A 22,187-nucleotide genomic window follows, 5' to 3' on the forward strand; every position below is an offset into this window, starting at 1 on the left:
AGCCCATTGGTGACCTCTCTATCATGTACTACATTCACTCATGTACCCTGGTGAGACAGGAGCACTCTCACAGTTCTGGAGAGAGACAGGTTCAATGATCAGAGGTTCTATACTTCCTTTTAATCATCAGTGTCAGAATCAGTGACTCAGAGGTATATTCAGAGGAAGAAACTGTGGGGGAGTATCTTTAAAAAGAGAAAGCAAAATAGAGTAAGCAAAACACAAAACTAATTAAACTTGATGCAACAAAAAGCCAAAGCATTTTTGATGCAATTTATTAAGGAGAAAGGGCTGTGAAATTAACAGCAATCAAAAACTAATTAAAGTTGATGTACTAGGAGCAGCCAAAGAATGCCTGATAACATTTATTGAACCCAAGAAACATGGCTGTCAAGTTAAAAGAAGTCAACCAAACTCTGTTTTTGAATAGTAATGCAAAGGTAATTATTCTCTGGGTGACACTTACAGAAGAAGATTCAAGTCATTACCTCAAAAGACAAAAGGACTGACATGCTGTGTTAAACTGCCTGTGAAAAAAAATGCTCTTAATGCAGAAACTTTACAAGTAATTCCTAGGTCTTGCATATAAACAAATATGACTCATCAATCAAACCCCATGCACTATTATTGTTATATCAGTTACTCTTATAAACTAATATTTGACATTTAGAATACCTTGCCTAACAGGGTACTTACAAGGCAAAGACTCCTGGTGTTTTCATCCTAGCTTTGAAACTCATTGTCTCAGTGCCTTGGGCAAGTCATTAGCATTGAGAAGTCCATTTGTTTTAGGATTAGGATGCAAAACTCAATTCTTGATGTCAAGAACCATTTAAAGTATGGCCGACTACCAGAATTTATTTTCTTTTAGAAAGTCTTGGCAATAAACAGTGAAATCTGCAGTGAGCTTAAGGCGCTTGTATTCCCCCTATGCAGTTGTACATCTTTTATATCATTGTCTCAGATTTATAAAAATAATTCAGACAAAAACAGATGTTCACAAGGAGTATAATGAAAACTAACATATAAGTACGTTTTGCCAAAAGATTCTAAAGTATGTCAAAAGCTTACTGTTTAACTAAAAATCCATCTTGTAACTCCTGTAGGAATGGTCATAGTCAGGGTCCCAGTTAACTGAATCTCATCCTAAATACTTAGCTTCCAGTACCTTTATTCTGGAATCATGGTTTAAAATCAATTCAGGGAATTCTTCCCAGTCAATCTCCAACATTACCATTGTCCTACTAAATCATTATCAGAAGGCTTCCCTTCATGCACTGAACAAATAAAAGTCTATCTTGTAGACCATAGTCAAAGGTAGCACAGACCCCAAACAAACTATCAGATTTGTTTTGTTATTTAAATCTCACAAAGACAACCTGCTCAGGTCAGAAGTAAACTTTTTCATAATTCATTTCAACTCTTTTAAGTTCCACTTTCTGCTCTAATAATGAAAAACCCAAGCAAGCAAACATACAAACAAAACCCACAACAAACAAACACCAACAACTACCTTTCTCTGATGTATAGTATTGCTGAAGCCCATCATTCAGTTCTAAAAAGCTGCAATATGGTATTACTGACATGCCTAAAGAAGATTTCCATGTCACAGTACTCCACTTTTTTATAAATCTGGCATTGGTTTTAAGCATAAAATAGTAAGTTAGTCTGTTTAATGGTGTTGATTTTCTTCTTTGCTGCATTCTTACCCCCAAGGAATTCTTACCAGTGGGAGAGATCCTCAGTACTCACACAATCTTTCAGTCCTACTTTTTTTTTTTTTTTTTTAATAAAAATGCTCAGCCTTACATGGTCAAAATACCCAATTTACTTGAAGAGACAGTTTACATCATTAACATGGATATTTAATGGATCATTTTGTCCTAGTCTGTCAGAAATTGCTTGCAATTTCTGAATGAAAGTTTTCTTCTTCATTTTTTCTTCTTTATAGTGAGTCAAGACTTTAAACTCCTTTTTGCCTTGGGAATAAACACTGGCTTGCAGTAAGCACTTGCTTGTGTTTACTTCAACAGCAGATCAATAAAATTCCAGTCAAGCTCCAGTAAAGACAGCATTTTCATGTTTGTGTATTATAGACTTCTGCAGAGTGGTGTGGAACTTCATTACACCTAGAATTGCGGGGCCAAATCACCTCCTTACCCAATCAACTTAATGTTACCAGCCTGGAAAGAGTTATATCTACTACGCCAGGTCATGATTTGGCCTGTTACGGACAAAATCTTCCTACTAGGCAACTGTTGGTATGCATTTATCCTTAGGACTGAGCCTGCAGTTCAATCTGTTATAATTTTATTTCTTGAACACCCAGAAAACTTTTAAAGTGCTAGCTATTAATGATTTTTTTATGTTGTTGTTCAGCAAAGAGCTACTGAAACCTGAAGTCCCAAGAAGTTATACCCCTCCCATTTATACAATGGTAATTAATTTGTTCCTTCTACAAAGTTTCTCAACTTCCTTCTCCATCTTTCTCTGCTGAGTAAGAAAGAAATGAGACTTACCCTCCCGGTCTGGAGCTCTCCATGAGTTGACTAACTGCCTCATTCTTCTATCTCACCTGCCTGCTAGGGCTCTGCCTCTTTGAGTGGAGAAGAATAAAATTCTACCTGACTTTCTTGCATTAGCAGAATGAATTTAGATCACTTTTCTTCTACTCCTAATAGTCATGCATTTATATATATATATATATATATATATATATATATTTGATACCCATACATTCTTTCAAATAGGTCAGAAGTGGACAACAGATTCAAGTATTAATAAGGGGCCATTTGGAAGAAAAGAATTCAAGTTAACTGACGGTGCAATTGTTCACTAGGAACACTAGCTAAAAATGATTTTTCTTCCAACGTTTCAGATCAAACATACACACTCACAAAATTCCAGAACAAGTTTGAAAAGAACACACTGACATACACACATTGCAGGAACTTGACTTGAAAATACCTGCTCATTTAGAACCACTGCAGAAGGGAAAATCTTTGAAGATTCTCAGATCATATTGTTACCAGCACCACATAAATTACACTAATTCAATTCTTATTACCCTCTATTCCAGGCATATTAAATCTTTACTAACAGGTCTCCTCCATGTCATGCCCATATAGTGAGATGCAAGGCCTTTTTTATCATAAGGCAAATGGTGGTAATTGGGGGGTGTTTGGGTGACAGACTGTTCTCAGACAAGGAGAGTAATTTCCACAGTTCAAAATAAGAAATTAAGCCTTATCGCCTCTAACACATCTTGAAAGATGATTCTGATCTATTGTGCCTTGATCAGTATGACATAAAAAAACATCTGTTTGTTGTTGGTAGTTAAAAGATAGAAGAAGAAATAGGAAGTTGCTATAAAATATGACTGGCTGAATATCTTTCTTCAAAATTGTTATCAAGCACATAAAATTTTCATATCACTGCCATTTGCTCTTTTCCTTTGCTACACTCTCCAGTGTTTGAGAACATAAACATAGATGCAACATATTTGACTGTCTTAGGAGAAAGGGGAAGATTGTCATAATCCGAAAGAGATAATCCTTATTAAAAGGAGTGCAATTTTTTTCAGCAAAATGGGTTTATTACTGACCACTGTGAAAACCATCCTCTCGGGAAGCTGCAATACACTGATAGATTATACACGGGCCCCTTAACTTACTTCATTACAAATTGACAACATCATTGCCAGCGCATTTTGTTAAGCACAGATGAACTGCACCTTTTAAATTCTTCAGCAGCAAGGCTGACATATTTTGGACAGTAAATCCTCTCATTTTTGAAAAAGAAATGATATACAGTTTAGGACACATCGATCTGGAGGATGAGTCCAAGCTCATCCAGGCTTAAAAATCTGGGAAATAGCACGAGCTGACCTGAGTTGCATTAGCTTTTCTGAATTCCTCTATAGCCTCTCAAAAGAAGTGGTTTGAACATAACATGATAGGAAAGCATTTATGACTGTCATTGGGAGCCTTGGCATTGTGTGTTGATGTGGCACTGCATCATCTTCTGGTGATGAACTCCAGCTCAAGTAGCAGAGACAGAACAGAAAGAAATATGCTTAGAATGAACTCTTTTTACATCACCTTAACTAGAATACAGACAGATAGAGGATAATGTGAGTAATGAAGCATGGATCCAGTTTGCAACACTGCATAAAATATGTCTTTCTGCCTAGCAAACTTCAATCTATAAACACCTGAAAGTACATGATAACTTCAATACTCAAACCAGTCTGGATTTTGAAAGTCTACATTACAAAAGTGAGCTATTTTACACAAATCCACAACACATTTTATATCATAGTTTTAATTTCCTCAGAGGTTAGGAGAAAAAGAGTTCAGTAAAAGAGCAGGGCATCAAAACAAAACTTTCTTACCTCCTATTTTAGAGCACAGATGTGACAAAGTTCCTAATTTTTAATTAGCAAGGAAAGAAATAGTTAAAGGAGTTCTTAACTGCAGCTTTCTTTGTCCATATTGGTGCTGCTTTCTTTTTAAAAATAATCAGAAAAGCCTTAAGATGCCCCAGTCAAGAGGCAGCAGCCATCCTTTCTGCTTCTGTTTGTAACAGGAACAAATCCCACTAGAAAATGACACAAAACAAATCTGAAATGATCCAGCTACAGTACCGCCAGATCTTTGCACAATGCAAAGTAATGCTATTTAGCAACATATCACCTTGCAATGCTGTCCCTTCACTATCTACAGATGGGGATGCACAGGTGTGTCCAGGCCCTCCCAGGATCTGTGCTGGAGTAGGGAACTGAGCTCCTAGCCCTCAAACACAGCGGCTTTGTCTCCCTTCTGCCAGAACTGGATGTTGCTCTGACAGTAAAGTAACACTCACAAAGAAGAGCTGTTCTAGGAAAGGGGTTGTTCTGGTGCCATTTTGCTCTGTGGTGCCATGGTTCATGCCTCACTCCTTTTTCCCAAGGCACAGAGATCCAGAACTTTAGGCCAACTCTTAAACTTATGAACCTGATTCTTGAAGCGGACCTTTCCACTGCTTCAATGCACCACACCTGTCATGAGTGTGTGAAGTGAGGGGATAAAACTAAGACCTATATTAAATTCCGGTTTTAATTCAAAGCCAGTGAAGAGAGCTGAAAAATGAACGGTGCTTCATTGGTAATCTGTGCAGACAGGCTGCTGTATTCTAAACAAAACTAGAAAAAAACCAACATTTACAAAAGCATATTATGCATTGAAAAGTAAGCTAATTAATTGATGTAGTAATTCCTCATTTTCAACCTTGTATTTTAAAAGAAAACATAATTTTAATGATATGATGGAAACAGATTATTTTCACTTTGGAAGAAGTTTCCATTTCATATATAAAAAGCTGAACCAAAATAGATGTTTTATTTAAAAGGAAATTTTTAAAAAGGTTTTTTTGTTTATGCCAGGCAACTTACAAAATATTAAAAATTCAAGTTTGATACTTGATGCATTTTGAAAAGAAGAATATAAAATGGTGCTATTTCCTTCAAAATAGTAAGTTCAGATCTCAGTCCAGTTACGTTCTGAAGTAGGATACCTTTAATAAAGAAATTGAGATTTCCTTATTAATGCTCAACAGCTTCAGTAAAGAAGCTTGCAGATCATGAACACACAGCTATGCTTGAAAGACAAACAAAGGCAAGATGTCTTGCTGACTAAGGCTGCCTGTTACAGAAGGTGAGGGTATGATAGTCTGGTACATTTTTCCAAACACTTTTTGTTCTTCACTGTGAAAGATGTTTCCTTTTCACGGCCGCCTACAGATATTAATTCTGATAGTTTTCCTCCCCTGGGTGAAAGATTAGGCATGTATCATTCACATAAAGCCTTGATATTTTTTCTGTAACATAATTTGTACTACAACTGGTGAACAACAAATATACCTGCAAAACACAAAGGGAGGATCCTTGGCAAATACAAAGAGCTGAAAGTTTCCCAAATGCTTTACTAAGAACTAGTGAATAGAGGCTGACATAGATATGCCAAGGAGAACACCACAGACTGTGCTCAGCCTCTTGACTCAGAGGAACGGCAGGCTGCACAATTTCAAGGCTTCTTCTTGCCTCTGCTCTAAGATGATCCTTCTGGGTAAGTGCAAGGAGGATTTCAGTATGAAATTGGACCCTGTGACAAAGAAAGAAGGAATAAGGCCTCCCTTCCATGGCTCACCCCCAGCCTCACGATAACAGAAGTTCATCTGCAGGAAGACAGTGATATGAAATGCATAAAAGTTGACCAGGCAGCATCAAAGCACCATGCATTGCAAGAAAGAAAATTATAGGCCTTTTTTTTTTTTTTTAATGTTAGGGGAAACTGAAGCCTTCAACGGGTCTGAAAAAATACCCATTCACAATCCTGGCTAATCTGCACAGGGAGACAATTCCATATGTGTGAGTCAGTTGCTAAGAAAGCTCTGACTAATGCAGATACAAGTCTGACTTTTTAAGTTGACATTTCTACTTTTCCAGTAGATCAGAACTGTCAGGATTGTTTCTCAGGCAGACCAGAGGATTGCAGAGGAGAGTTATTCTGTAGCAGTCTAAGAGTTTGGCACAGGAGCTTTGATGGAATTAGCAGTGGTGGTATAAGAAACCGCCTTGAACTCTATTCCCAGTACTAGCAATTACCACTCCCTTAACAGAGTCAGAATAAAGGAACAGAATCACAAGTAAACCAGCTACAATTTTTCCTATACAGGCAAAGAGCAAATTCCCTTCTGCTGTTGCTCTCGCAATGCCTTTAACTAACATCTGCCAGTGGGGCAGGAGAGACAACTGGAGTCAGGAGCATTTAAAGTGTTGCTACTAGACCTGCCAAGAGCTCAGCCTTTAGTCCTTACACTGTCTTCCTGCTTCTTCTGTTTTTCTCACAAGATGTGACTATGGTAAAGATTTATTCTTAAAAAATTTAAAATTATCAGAAATGTCTTTTATCAAGTACATTACCATAGCATACTGTGCATCTGTAGAGTACCAAAATAGGGATGAAATAAAATTTTGCTAGGTAACTGGAGAAAGAAATCTTTAAAGATAGCATTTGGCATGGGTTAATCACCTCTTTCATTAAAGAAAGGAATACATACTGAGAACATCTTTCTGGCCTCTGATTAAGCAATGATCCAATACCACTATAAATCTTGAAGAAATTCCCCATGGTTCAACTGAACAGAGGCAAGTCTCTACTCCTCAGACACTCAATTGCTCAAACAGCAAGCAAAAACCAACCTATTCGGTTTCAGTACAAACAGTGCAATTGTTCATTTTTTAGTGTTTGAGTGGCTAATATGACTGGTTCTATCTGTAATTAAGGTAAAAAGGATTTTACTATCCTATCTTCGCAATCACATGGTATGAATTGCCTTGCAAGTCATTGGAATTATTTCTTCCTTTGAATAAGACAGATTTTAAGTCTTGTCTGCACTTATTTGCATTATTTACAAGTATTCTAAGCACTAGTTCTACGTAATACTTGCCCATATCACATATAGATTAATGCAAGTATGATCAAGTTTGGCATATTAATTCAACATGGTTCAATTCAGACAGGCGCTTTTTCTTTTTTTTTTTTTTTTTCCCTATGTTAGTAAACAGCACAACCATGGTATTAAAAGGGAAATGATGGGATTTGCACTAAGACACATTATAGTTTCATTCAAGATGGGAAAAATACAGATGAAACGCACTTCATATTTAGGCTGCAAAATTGACTAAAAGATCTGAAGAATGTCAGAATGGAAATTGTGCCCTGTATGAAGTAAAATAAATACAAATATGCTAAGATTGTACACTGTGATGTACATTTTATAAACCACACTTTTGTTCACTGGTGTAAACTGAACCATGACTAGATACTATGAATGGGAAGACTGACCTAGTAAGATGGCATTATTTTTTACCTCCAAACATTATTTTAGATAACGGGAAATTCTATTTAAGTTGATTTTACTCTCACTTAACATACATTGAGTTGTCAGTGTAGTTGCATGGTACTATTCTCAGGCTGCTACCAGACAATAAAGCTACAGATCGAAATAAAATAGTAATAGTTTGTGAAAGGCTACATTTTAAATGTTTGATCGGACTGATCAATGAGTCTTTGCTTCAAAAGCTGAGGTTCAAGCAAGGAAAAGACAATGTTTGGTCCAACAGCTCATCCATATCTCACTGAACCGGAAGGCATTTGGGATGCAGCCCCAGTCTTACTACAGCTGCCACATAAAAACCAAAACCAAAACCAAAACCAAACTTGTTTGCATCTGTCTTTTTGTTTTCAAAAATATTTCTATTAGAGTCTATACACTTTACTTACATCTTAGTTTTACTTCAAATTTCAGAAGGTTATTTTTCTTCCCAGTCATGTAATTATTTTGTATTCTTCAAGAAGCATTCTGAAAACTTATTAATATTAGAAAATCAATGCATATGTAAAAAGAATTATCAGTCAGTTACTGTAGATTAGCTGTTACAGGCGTGGTTTTTTAATTTTATTATTATTTTTAAACAGCTGTTAACATGCCTTGAACTCTCTGCACACTATTCATTTGTGGTTTTGTTTGTTTGATTGTTTGCTTTTTCCTTTCTCCATTTAATCAATTGCCCTTTGGTTTTTTTTGTTTTTTTTTTTTTTTTTAATTTCCTCAAGCTCCTTTTATCCAGAGTACATACCTCTGAAAGTAATCTCATTCAGGTTGATTCAGTTCTCGTTTCTGTTCAATTTAAAGTTATTTTCTTTGGCTCACAGCAGAACATCACACAGTCTCTCACTGAGTTATTGAGGATTTTCACCCCATATCAGCAGCTCATCAGCAATTACTTTTCTGCACACAGATCCTTAAAGATCCAGGACATGATGATTTGTTACACTTTCTGTGCTGAAACAATCATGAAGGGAAGCTGCTCAAACAATTTTTTTACCAGAAAGGGAGTGATGAGCACTTCTAATAATGGTAGATCCTTCACTTAACCTCAAAAAGAGAAAATAATAATATGTTTAGATCCAGGCACAGGAAAGTGTACATTTAACGACTTTATTTAAATCTTCAAATATATTAAAATCCTCCTATAAATTAATCATCCAGGTTTTGGATTGGCTTCCTAACATCTGATGTTAGATCTCGTAAAAGTTCTCCTTAATTTGTTTCCCACTGCCGATGGAAATTTAAATATTGTATAGTAGTTTTGGTGATGTAGTGGGATTTAAGCACACATGATAAGGTCTGACTAATGTGCAGGTGGCATAAAAAAATCATTTAGATTTAGTATGCATATTTTACTTTTTTTCAGTACTATATATATATATATATATATATATATAATTTTTTTTTACAAGTAGCTCTTGATCCTAAACAAAACTAGGATTTCCCATTTCATTCCTTTACATCGCATAGTGTCAGTCAACAAGGGCTTATATTTTTAGGATGGCCATTCAAAAGAAAAATGGTATTCTGCTTTGCTACACTCTTTAAACATTAAGAAGTTAAGTCTTTTACCATTAAGTCTTTCCGTGGTATACAGTGCAGCTGAAAGCGAGTCTTTAGTATCATTTTCTCCATTTTTATATTAAAGAAAAGCAAATCCGTTCTACCAGTGAAAAAAAGACTCAGGCTATCTTCACCCTTGCTAAGCGTGAAAATAGAAGCAAAGGGAAACACGCTGCAGAGACATTCACACTCACTGGATGCCAGTTAGCGCAAACTCAGAGAGAATTTATCTCGCCTGGTCAAAAAACTTTTCAGTCCTGCTAATGCAACATTGTGGGGACTTCCCATCTTGGTAGCTTTGGGACTTCTGTGCCATATTTGACTGAGCAATGTGGAAGTGCCCACACAACCTGGCAAGCCTCCATCTTCTCAGAGTAGCTGTTATTTCAGAAGGTAGAGGGCTGAAGTCCACGGGTACAAGCGTGTTACCAAACCAGTTTCTGCGCCAGGCTTGGAATTCATTTGCTCAGGTCTAATTTATCTAGACTAGGAATTCTGTATCATGCTCATAGAAGAGGCTTTTTCTATTCATTTCCTATTTTCCTACAGAGTAGTCACTGTCCTTTAGTCATATCCTTTGGAGTTATTTTCCATCCAGTTTCGTAATTCTCTAAAAATATGTTGTTGAATCACTCTTCTGGACTATATTTCTCCTTGACCTGCTGTGTTTTTATTCCTTCATCATTTGCTGACTGATAGTTAAACTCTACATTAACCCTTCTAAAAGCAGCTGGAATGGCAGTGACTGTACCACCTGCTGTTAGTCTAGGGCTGCTGTGATTACATTGCATTCCATTTCAGTTTCTGTTTCCAAGTCAGCTTTTGAGTGATTGTTTCCAGTATCATTAGTCAGTGTGTTGTGCAAACTTAGATTTTAAATGTCTTAAGCTACATGCATGTTTATAAGCCACACTAAAAAAGTTCTTCTTTTCAGATGACCTAATTTGCCTGAAGAAACTGTGAGGAAGGTGGACAGACGTGCCAGCAACATATTAGCTAGCTTAAATACCATCTCAGATGTCTCTTCATGACACTGCATTGTGCCATGCAGATAATGTCATGGTTTTGTGTCAGAGTTTTGTCGTCCAGACGCACAGCCGTCACTATACTTGTGGATTTTTTTCTTATTTTTGTGTGCAATATATCACATCTTTCTGTCCTAGGAATATCTGAATATTCCAGGATTGTTTTTCCCTTTTAAGTATGAAAAAATATGCCTTTATTCTAAAGCATTGTCTATTTCTTTAAAATTTGCTATGTCATTTCTAAATATTTGCACTTCAACTTTTTCTACTGCTGTTGTTTTCCTTTTGAAGCATAATTTTCACGAGCCCTGCAAATATCAGCTATTTTTTGCAAACTTACTTTTTCTTGGATCTAATGACCACTTGTATGACAAAGCATTCATGTTCTGGTCTGTCTGGTAATTCTCTTATCCCTATAACTCTACTGTACTGAGTATGTTGTGATATGCGATACAACAATCAGCACTCTTGCCTGTAATTGTTTGTTCAAAAAGATAACCTTCACTTTCCCTAAGGAACAAAGTTCACTGTGTTCCTGATTAAAAACAAAATGCCTTTTTCTGCCTACCTTTATGTTCCTTGTGATGTACAATGTTGAGCTCTACAGCTGCTGGATCTACCACCTATCATCGTGAGCATATTCTTCCAATTGCCCTTCTCTGCACTCAAATTGTTCCTTGCTATCATTTGCTCTAAGAGTTCTCTGAAAGAAAACAATGGGTTCAGAATTAAATGTAGTAGGTCCATTTTCTTCTGAAACTCCAGGAAGTTTTGCTCATCCACAGAAACAACGAGCACAGAGAGGTCAGGTATATGAAATTTCTTTTTCCACTTTTCTTTTTAACCTCCTTCCTATCACCCCTCAAAGATTTCTCACTCCTTAGAAGATTCTTTGGCGTTTAAAACAAAAATAGCCATCAGCCTGAGTAGCACGAAACTTCATAACAGAGTAATCTTAGCAGTGTCATCACAACTACTGTTCCACTTCATCATATTCCAATGTATCAGCTTCATTCTCCATTTAGCTTGAGTGCTGGCAAACTTAATTTCTGCACATACCCACACTTCAGCACAATATAATGCAAACTCCTACACTTTCTAACCATATCTACAACATGCTCATTTACTCCCTTAATACTGCTAAGAAATGAAAAATAAATGCTGTAAGTGGGAGTAGTTTACTAATTTATTGCAATGAAATAATATTCTAATGCATTGTAATACATTTTAAAAATGTAATTTTCGTATTCATACAGACAATAACTGTCAAGATATTTTAACAGACTCCTGCTCTCTTTTATCGTGTTATCTTTTTTTAAGATGCACGAACACAAGCATTCTGGCTTTTAGAAGTGGCAACCTGTTTTTTAAACCTTCTTTTTTAAGGATCAAGTGAAACATTTCTTGATCTCAAAAGCTCTAAGACACCTTCTTTTTATCCTCCAAGCACTGAGAAACTACTATCCAAAATCACTTAAGCTCGTTTCCTACCCATGGCTCAGAAGTAGGATGTACTGGGTCTGGTTGGATGGAATTAATTTTCTTCATAGCAGCCCGTATTGTGCTGTGTTTTGGATTCATGACCAAAACAGTGTGGATAACATGCCAATGCATTGGCTATCACTGAGTGGTGCTTTGCACATTGCCAAGGCCTTCTCTGTTTCTGACTCGCACCCCCAGCAAGTGGGCTGGGGGTGGGCAAGAGGCTGGGAGGGGAGACATTCGGGACAACTGACCTCAGCTGACCAAAGGGATATTCCATACCATATGAAAGTGTGCTCAGCCATCAAATTTGGGTGTTGTTCTCCCAAAGCAGGGATTGCTCAGGGACTGGCTGGGCATTGGTCTGCTGGTGGGAGGAGGAGAGTGATTTCCTTTGTATCACCTGTTTTTGTTTGTTTGTTTGTTGTTGTTTTGGTTTGTTTTTTACTTTGTTGTTGTTGTTGTTGTTTTTCCTTCACTTATTGAACTGTCTTAGCCTTGATCCATGAGCTTTTTTTGGTTTTGCCCTTCCAATATTTTCTTCCTCCCCACCACATGGGAGTGATCGAATATAAGAACCCATAAGTAAGAAACAAAATTGCACCTGAAAGACTTAATTCAGGTTATCTATCCTTATTATGTCATACCATGGGCCTCAAGGAAGCATAAGACCTGGCCAGACAGCTACTGATAGTCACATAGCATAGTTGTGAAATCAACAGATCTGACTGACATAAAAGATTAAGCTTAAATGCAGTTTTTGGAAGAGCTGTTCTAAAAGATCTTCATGGAGAGCTTTCTGTGAAAACCAGATTTCTACCTCCTACATTTTTTTTTTTTTAAATGCTAAAAACCTCTCAAATTTTATAAGGCATTTACAAGCAATTGCTATTCAGCTCAGGGAAAAAAATAAAACTATTCCTTGTATACCCCAACTTTTCCAGCTGTAAAGTCATGCTTCAATACTTGTCTGTATAGTTTTCTTGCATTTTTGCCATTTCTTTCCATGTTATGTCATAGGTTTACGACAAGGTATTATCACATCGAAAGAGTCTATTTAAATAACAGTGAATCTCTAATTTATATGTGTACCCTAAGATGGACTTAAGCTTGGTCATCATCTATTGTCTGATACCATCTCCTCTCAATTATGTAACAGGAAACAGAGTGTGTGAAGGTGGAGACATAAGTCCATCATTGCTACTCAGTTTCACATGACGTAAATGCTAATGCTCTCAGTCCTCCCAACAATACATCCTGTCTGCCTCCCTGTCTGCATAACTTATCTAAATAATGTAGTTCCTACTTTCTATGGCAAAAAGAAACACTATTTGCTTCTCTGACTTTCATTTTGTACAAGCATATTCCATCTGTCTGAGGCTTGTTTGTCTACATATATACTTATCTTTTAATTTCAACTGCTTGCTGGAATCACTAAATGTCTTACAGGAAGGAAGTTCACTATTTTCCCCCACTCAGAAACATTCTCAAGTGACTTTTGTAACCCACATTTACCTCTGATTGTTCATCAGAGATACAGGATTTTCATGCCTGAAAGGCCCAGACTTTTGTATGTCAATTATAACATTATTTAGTTTTGACAGTGTTACAGTAAGAATTAAAGTTCTCTGCACTAATGACTCCTCTGAAACTGGCATATGTGACACTGTAATTAAAATCCTATTCCTTGCGTACTGTGAATTTCAGAGTCTCCCTCTTTATATTGAGAAAGAAAAAGGCTTGGAGTTGTTTTCATTGAGTTGATAGTACAGCTCGGTACACCAAAAGGCCCAACATTTTTGTTAGAGATGCAACCTGTCTCTAAACTTACCCACAAGTTCTAATGTAATAGTGCCACCCCTGAGAGGGAGAAAATGCAGAAACTTATGGGCAAGTGTTATACCCAAACATGTTTCCATAAGCTCACCTGAGGCATTGTGCCTATCAGGGAACTCTCAAGAGCTTTGCAAGTACCCTGCCCTCTTGTAGCCCTTGCCTAGTACACCAGTATCTTTGAAAGCTTTCAAGATGATAGTTAGAGAAATCCTGAGTACTCTTACATGTGAAAAATCAAAGGTCATCCGAAGAAACAGATTCTGCTGCTGAGGGCTGAATAATCCTGAGGCTTTCTAATTTTTTAGTAAGACATGAAAGTGCTTCTACTTGAGGAAAGCACTAGGGACATGTACCTGTCTGTGATTAGCATCAGGCATGTCTTCTCAAAATCTGGTGTGTCTTTGGCAAACATCATGATTAACGTCAACACAGCACTTGTTTTACTGTCAACAGACCTGCAAACTTCCCTGTTAAGGTGAAGAGCAGGTGTTTTACACTTGCACTTGCCTGATTGAGCAAAACTGTTAGGTATCTATACACCAGGTACCATTTCTGTTCCTTTTCATAGTCTGTTTGCACATTTTTATATTGATGAGATTAAAGACTTTCAACATCAACAGCCATAATTCAGTTGCACACGTATCCTTTTATAACTCAATATCCTGCTCCATGTGTATCTATATTCCCTACCAAAAGATAGTATGAGAAGATGGCTGCTATAACAAGTTGAATAAACGTTCTTTTCACTCTTCTTATTATCAACCATCTCTCCTTCCATGCTACACCCTTTTTGTTATACACCTGCATTCATATTTATGTCTGTCTGTATTAATTGCCCCTTCAAAATCCTTAAGAAGTACCACTAGTGAAGATAAAATAAAATAACCTATATTAATTTAAAATAATATCTGCCAGTTCTACATTGTTGCACGTTGTGCTTCTTCCAAAGGCAGCTATATAATTATAGGAATTCGTGTGCATAAAGTGATATGGAGGTTTCTATGGTAATTATTCATTTTAATTGAAAATTGTGTAGGAAAAAACTCATTTCATGTGCAGCATGCAATTTGCATCTGTTTCCAAAGAACCCAAGCTTGCTCAGGGTAAGCTATGAATTCATATTTCCCAGGAAGACAAAATCTTTAAAATTCTGTCTGGGGGGTGGGAAACTGAGGAGTGTCTTGGGGAGGCTGTTAAGCCTATTAAAATTTGAGATCATGTATACATTTATGCAACTAGACTATCCCTTTTTTTTACTGCCAGGTAAAGATTTTGTGCTTCGAATGAAATAGGTAGAGTTAAAAATCAAATTGATACACAATGTCCTTGAACCTACAAGGCAGAGGACCAGAAAAAAAAAAAAAAAAGAAGTACCAGAAGGGACAACAGGGAGACAGCGTGCTGAAGGAGACAGGTCATAAGTGAGACCAAATCCACAAGGTCAAACATTTACAGTTTTCATGAATTTTCAGGGTGTGAGCTACTAAACACCCATTTTCATTGTGCTGAAAGGATAAGTACGATCTGAAGGTTGGTTTTGGCTAACATTAAGAAAGTGGTTTGAAAAGACTCCGGCTGAGGACACTGCTCTCAATAAATTCAATGCAATGACTGGATCTAGTAGAAAGCTGCCTGTTATAGCCAAATTGTATGCCTCTCTGAGAGAAGTGCAAATGGAAAGGAAAAAAAAAAAACAAAAAGAAAATCAAACCAAACCAAACCAAACAAACAAAACACAAACCAACCAACCAACTAACCAAACAAACAAACAAGAGAAAGCCTTTACAGCTGTGTTTGCCATCATATACTGAGAAAACCACCAGGGTATCAGAGCCATAAATACCTTTCTCCATTTTCGCTCAAAAATGCAAGCATCAAAAGCATCTAAAGAAAATATCTTTCTTGCTTATAAGAACACATACATATACACACAAAGAAAAATTGCCAGTGAAAGCTGTAACTTCATTTTCAGAAACAGCAGAATGTTTTCCATGTAGGACTTCTAGGCACTGCTCGCTCCCCTCAGTATACTCAAGTCTGGAAATGTCACACAGAATGCAAATCTTTTCCAATGTAAGAAAGATTGAAGGACCTAAAGTTTTTCTTGATGACATTAATACATTTTCCTGTCTAATAGATGCATAGCAACCCTTCTGTAAAATGAATCATCAAGCATCCCTCAAAGTCTTGGGACAAGCTAAAAGTTCAATAAAGAGTATGGTCCTTTAAACTTACACACTTCAGCTCCTCATATTTCCTGTGGGGAATATAAATTGCTTCTAAGTACTTACTATGCTGCATGCCATTTAAATTCTGTTGCTTCAATTCATTATATTAAAAAGTAATACAAACTTCAATTATTCGTTGGAAAAGTACAGATTTAGCTAAAGTACACAGGAAATTCAATTCACACCAAAATGGCTACAAAGTTCAAATTAATCTATTTGCAGTCCTCCCACGTCCTTCTCAGCATCCTTTAAAATGTCACTTATTTTATATAAGATATAGATTTTCTGAATACTGATGCGCTCTATCAACAGATAAGTTTTCTCTCCTTTTAGTTTTGCAGACATTATTTACCCATCCCAAATCACTATCAACTACAGCTAAAATAAAGGGGTCCATACGAGTAATGGTTACAGGACCAGACCTACAGCTCAAAAGTTTGCACCTTATAAACCTCTCATCTTCAATCCTACATTGAAAAGGTACTTATGATTTCAAAGAAATTGCAAATCAAATGATTACACGCTACAGGAAATTAGATAAAAGAGAAAGGAACCACTTCAACACCATAAAGAGATTCTATTCAGCTATTATATTAATAGCAAAAAAAGCTATATTTTGATTGCAGATTCTGCAGGTATAAAATGACAGCTTTTAGACTCTACTTTTATTGAAGTGCATAGATCCATAAAGCACTTTCAGTCCTAAAAGGTGTTTTAAAGTCTCGTAATCATTCAGCAAAGCATTTGGACAGCACTTCTTTAATTTTAAGCAGAGGAATAACTGCACTTGTTAAAATATGTTCTAGAGTATGTAGCACCTTTCAGAATAAATTCAAGCAGTAGAATTAAGTATAAAATACTGTTGGACCTCTGTATCACTGAAATCAACACCAAAACTTTTGCATTTTTGAAGACAAGTGATTTTATTCCTCATAAATTTAGCTTCAATTTCTTTAAAAGAATTAATATAATATTCATGTTAACATTCTATTATATAAAATGTAATGCTTTTTCATTTCAGTTTAAGACAAATGTATTAGAAATCTATCCTCCTGCAGTGCTAAAGACCTTCTTTTTGTAAGGGGTGGACATTTTCTTGTATTTTCTTTTATTTTTTTAACTAAAATGAAAAAAATCTGTGCATGATGCAATTGGAAAAATCAGGGCACTGAACCATTTTTATTAGCTGTTAAGAACACCTACCATAGCAACTGTGTGTTGCAATAACAACAAAACTGCAGTACACCTGAAGCAAATAGTGGAATTATATACATATATATATATGTTTATATGTATACACACACAATAACAAAAGCCAGTCACAAGGTTTATGGACTACTTGTTCCTCTCTCATCCTCTCACCACCCATAAATGCTTTTCCAAGATGTTTTGCAATAACGCTTTCCAAATTATCTTGCCATAAGAATTTCAAATATTATTACTTTCCTTTAATAACAACGTACAATTTTATATGCAACATTTCATATACTTCAGTGAAGCCCCTTCAAAAAAGATTATATAGTAATTATAGATGAAAACATATATTCCTAGCAAATATTTTCACATTAAAATGTTAAAGGGAAATTTTTTAAACGTTTCTTTTTTAGAAAAAAATTACACAGAACCATAAGTTCAGGAAACGATTTACCTTTCTTGTCATCGAAGTACAGTGTTTGTTGAGCTGGATTTGACCACTGGAGGGAGGTGTTATCATTTTGATCGACCCTGCAGGTCAAATTTGCTGTTCCCCCTTCAACAACCGTGACGTTCTGTGTAAGTGGAAACTGCCCTTGGCTGCCTGAGGAGGGAGGGGAGGGATGGAGAAGGGAAGAGAGTAAGAGAGGAAAAAAAAAAAAAAAAAAAGAGAATTTAAGTTTTAGAACTGAATTTATTGCAGCAGCTTCCCACAGATGACAGAGCCTGAACACAGTGTGATCTATTCTGACCAAAGAAAGGTAATACAATAAATCGAAATATATATTCACTATATATTATCTGTATCCAAGACACAGATAGATTAATTAAGAAGCAGGCATTTCCCCCCTCTTTCTCTTCCCCCTCCCCCCACCCTGTAAGTTATACTATTTAGTTCCAAAGAAATACTTTGCATTTTAATCTCCTCAGACATACCCTTACATCCTGGATATGCCTCTGCATAGGGCTCACGTGCTACATATGTACAGAGATGTCTCAGTACGGATAATATAATTAAATGGCTGTTGAAAACATCACTGAAAGCGTAACATAAAAATCCATGTAGCATTTCTAAAATAGAGGGACATGGCAGCCTTGTCTCCCTGTTTCTTTTTATGGTTTTTAAAGGACTCTCAGGACAATGTTTTCCTGCCAGGTTTATAAAGTTGTTGGAGAGCAAATGTAGTGTGAATCTAATACTCGATGCATCCTCTGTTGAGGGAATATAATCTGGTTTCATATGAAAGTGGAATTGATGATGTAGTAGGTCTCTTTCACATCTGTGATTCTATTCCAGAGCATTATGAATCACATTAAGTGCTTGCTAAAAAGTCACTGGGAAGATTTCCAAATACCTCTACACAATACAGGAGCAGTATCACCCAGGTTCTTGAATCACACACATTTTCAATGGCATAGTTAGACTAAAGTGTTTATGTACTGTGAGAATAAAACGCTCCTTGTCAAATAGCACAGCACATTCTGACAAAGAAGTATCACTACAAGGGAGCACAGTAAAAACATGGAAGTCATTTTTATCATGGGTGGGAAAAGAAAAGTTCTTCAATAATAAGCAAGATACATCATTATCTGGGAGATAAATTAACATATTCAAGAATACAGTGCAAAAGAAAGACAATCCAATAGTCTAAATCAAGCATATGCTTCTTTCTTCCTTTCCTTTTATACAGGTTCTCTTAATACAAAAAGGACTCGAGGGAAGGTAGAACTGCTAGCATAAGAAGCATAATGCTATGACACACAAGTGGGATGTGCCAGAACTGGAAAATCTCCCTACAGTCCTACAGGAGTGTACGAGCTCATAGACATGTCAGAAGTACATCAAGGAAATTATATATAGAATATCCACTAATCATACCAATACTGAATCACACAACTGGCACAAAACCTTCACAGAAACATCCTATTTTAGTGGCTCTCATGAGAGTTATTGCCAGCTAAGTTAAATGGAGGCATACCTTCTATATGGAAGGCATGATAATACAGGTTTTCAGATTACCAAAGTAAGCAATTACTAAATAAAAGATTAGCAACTGAACTTCTATTTGACCTGTTGATATTGCCAAAAATTTAATTCTAGCCAGGTTTCAATAACTGTCCATATCCCCATGCAAAATAATTTTGATGGCCTTAGGCCTGGTACCTAAGCATCTACGCCCCTGAAACCCTTAGTGTTTAGGTAGTCTAACACTCTTGACTGCCTTGCTTTAAAATAAATCAATAAATGAAGGATTTCTATCAAAATGCAAATCTGAATGACTGGTATAATTTTTGTATAAATATCAACTTTCTGTAGATGTCTAAAGATCAAAATTGACTATGTACTGATATTTACTATAAGAGGTTATTTACTATCAACAGGATAACAGATATAGTAAATACAAAAATAAGGAATATTGAAAACACCATGGCTAATTTAAATGCTGCAAACAATAAATACCAGAATTCTCATGACATCTTCTGTATCTGACACTTCATTAATCAAACCCTGCTTCTTGAAAACCACACGTTGAGAAATACTTGATGAGTGAAAAATCATAAACAAGGATGGAGGAAAAAAAAAAAAGGAAAACAGAAAGATTTGTCATTTCCTTCCATTTCTCCTCTTTCAATTCCAATGTGTCAAGGAACCTCAAGATATTGCATAAATTGCTTATTGCTTAAATTAGAATTTTAAAAATCCAGCAAAAATGCACACAGCCTGTTATTACTTCCACTAAATTACAGGCATCTTACCAAAGAAATAACCTTCTAAAGTATGAGTTGTGCATAAGAGGCTATGTGGGCTAAAATATATTTTGCATACAAGAAACATCAGACAGAACCTAGCATCAGAGATTAGCACAGTGAAAGCTGTCATTTACATTAAAGACTAGGAATGGGAGATAGTTTAATATAGAACTGCTGTAATGTTTTAGGACCCTGTTAATGCAACTTGGGAGATCTCCTGAGAATTATCCTACATTCTCTTTTTGATATTATAGTTCTTATCATGAAAGTATCATTATATATGCAGTCTATCATTTGCTAATGATTGACCAGAAGCGTGGTTAGCAGGTAAACTTTTCTAATCAGCCATTTAAATGGAAATGGTAGATGCCATGATCTGAAAGAAGTCAGATGAACTTTCTTTTCTCTGACCACTCCTGAGGTTTTGGAAGCAAGAATTAATCTAATCCTTATAAAAGGAAAACCAAAATATTCATCCTATCCCTTATCAATAGAGAAGCTGTGTGGATCTGGAGAAGATGCACAGAGCTTCACAGGAAGCCTGGAGTGGAGAAAGAGGTATGGAGAAAAGGAGTCATTTAATCTGGAAACCAGCCCAGGTGAAAAGAAGGGAGCCTGTGCTGAGAACCTGTGCAGAGAAAAATAGACAAAGCAAGACCAAAAGAATGGACACTGCACATCTCTTAATGAAGACCAAAATTATTAGTAAGTGATGAGAAAACCAAGACAAATAAATATTTATGAGATTTACTTCATTGTCTGTATCAGCATCTAACTTGGGTGATTGAAGTAGGAGCTTCGGGGCTGAAAGGACTAGAGAAGGCTATAGAAGCCTATACCAGATAGATGAACATTATAGAAAACATCAGAATCGTGCCATTTAACACAGCATTATAAGTGTCAAATAAGTGGTTTTATGCCACCACAGATCAGATTTTTTTCCTGTTAAATAGATGGGTAGCATGTGCTCAGGAAGCATGCCCGAAAAGCTGTCAGTTGATGCAAGTACTCAGAGGGATGAAGAGCCCAGGCCACCAGTGATGCAGACAATGTGTTCTCAGCCACTTCTAGGTACCACCCTTGAGCTGACAGGGCAGCAGGCTCCTGCTGCAGCACAGTGACCCATGGCTGGAGGCCAGCAACTGGAATCACAACATCATTCCCCAAGGGACTTGTTTTGGAAAAAACCCCTTATGCTTGTGAAAAATTTATTTCCACTGAAAAAAAAACCCCATTCATGCTCTGAGTTGGTGCTGATCCATATGAGCAGCACCATTAAATCAAAAAATGCTTAGTGATGATCCTTGAATAAGAAGGGAAGCCTGAAGGCGCTGCCAGATGGAGGTCAGTATGTTAAAAGAAATACAGTTTTCAACATCATTTCTCCAACTGGATGCTACCACTGTGGTTCGCTATTATGACTGGTTCTTCATATAATTATTTAACTCCCATTTCTCAATTTCTTCCTTAGCTCTGCAAGCAGATATTGAAGAAGACAATGTTATCTAACAAAAGCATTCTGCCTAGACTTTAGAAGTCTAGTAATGGAAAAGTTAGTGGCACCTTCAGTAACTTTTTTCAGAGAGCAATGGTCATCGTTGTTTAAAAAAGAAGACAGGATTTTACTTCTAGCCTGAATTTGTCTCACTGCAGCACCTAGCATCCACTGACTCTTGTTATACCTTTTTCCCTGCTCTGAAGAGCCCTCTATTATCAATTTTCTCTTTTTTTTTATAGACACTTAGAGGCTGTGATCATATCACCCATTAACCTTCTCTTTGATAATCTAAATAAATTGAGCTCCTACGGCTTTCTGTAGATATCATATTTTTCTAATCCTTTAATTAGTCTGTGGCTCTTCTCTGTGCCCTCTTCAATTTGTCATCTTTTTTCTGAAGTGTGAAGACCAGACCTGGAAATTCCACTGTAACACTCACAGAAGGAGAAAATACAACAGTGAGGCCACTTTTCTACCAGCACTTCATATAGCTGGTTGCAGATCTAAATGAGACCCCTTGGCCACAGAGTCAGATGAGAACTCAAGTTTGACTGACTGTCCACCATGATGACAGTGTTTTTTCTCATACACCACTCCAAAGACAACCAGTTCTCTTGCTGTAGCCCTTAGACGTATGTCCCTATGTCCCTATGTTTCACCGTACTGAAATATATATTT

General features: G+C 36.5%; 1 protein-coding gene across 1 annotated transcript in view; it reads right to left on the minus strand.

The window, feature by feature from the left end:
- Positions 1-22,187, minus strand: part of CADM2 (cell adhesion molecule 2) — a gene marked incomplete at its 5' end in the record, with an annotated part of 679,347 nt that overhangs the window by 173,997 nt on the left and 483,163 nt on the right. Inside the window, one exon of the mRNA XM_082052398.1 lies at positions 17,715-17,860. Within this exon, the coding sequence (XP_081908524.1) occupies positions 17,715-17,860 (146 nt within the window). The remainder of the gene's footprint in view (positions 1-17,714; positions 17,861-22,187) is intronic.

This window comes from Streptopelia decaocto (genome assembly GCF_964273445.1).
Source record: "Streptopelia decaocto genome assembly, chromosome: 1".
Lineage (NCBI taxonomy): Eukaryota > Metazoa > Chordata > Aves > Columbiformes > Columbidae > Streptopelia > Streptopelia decaocto.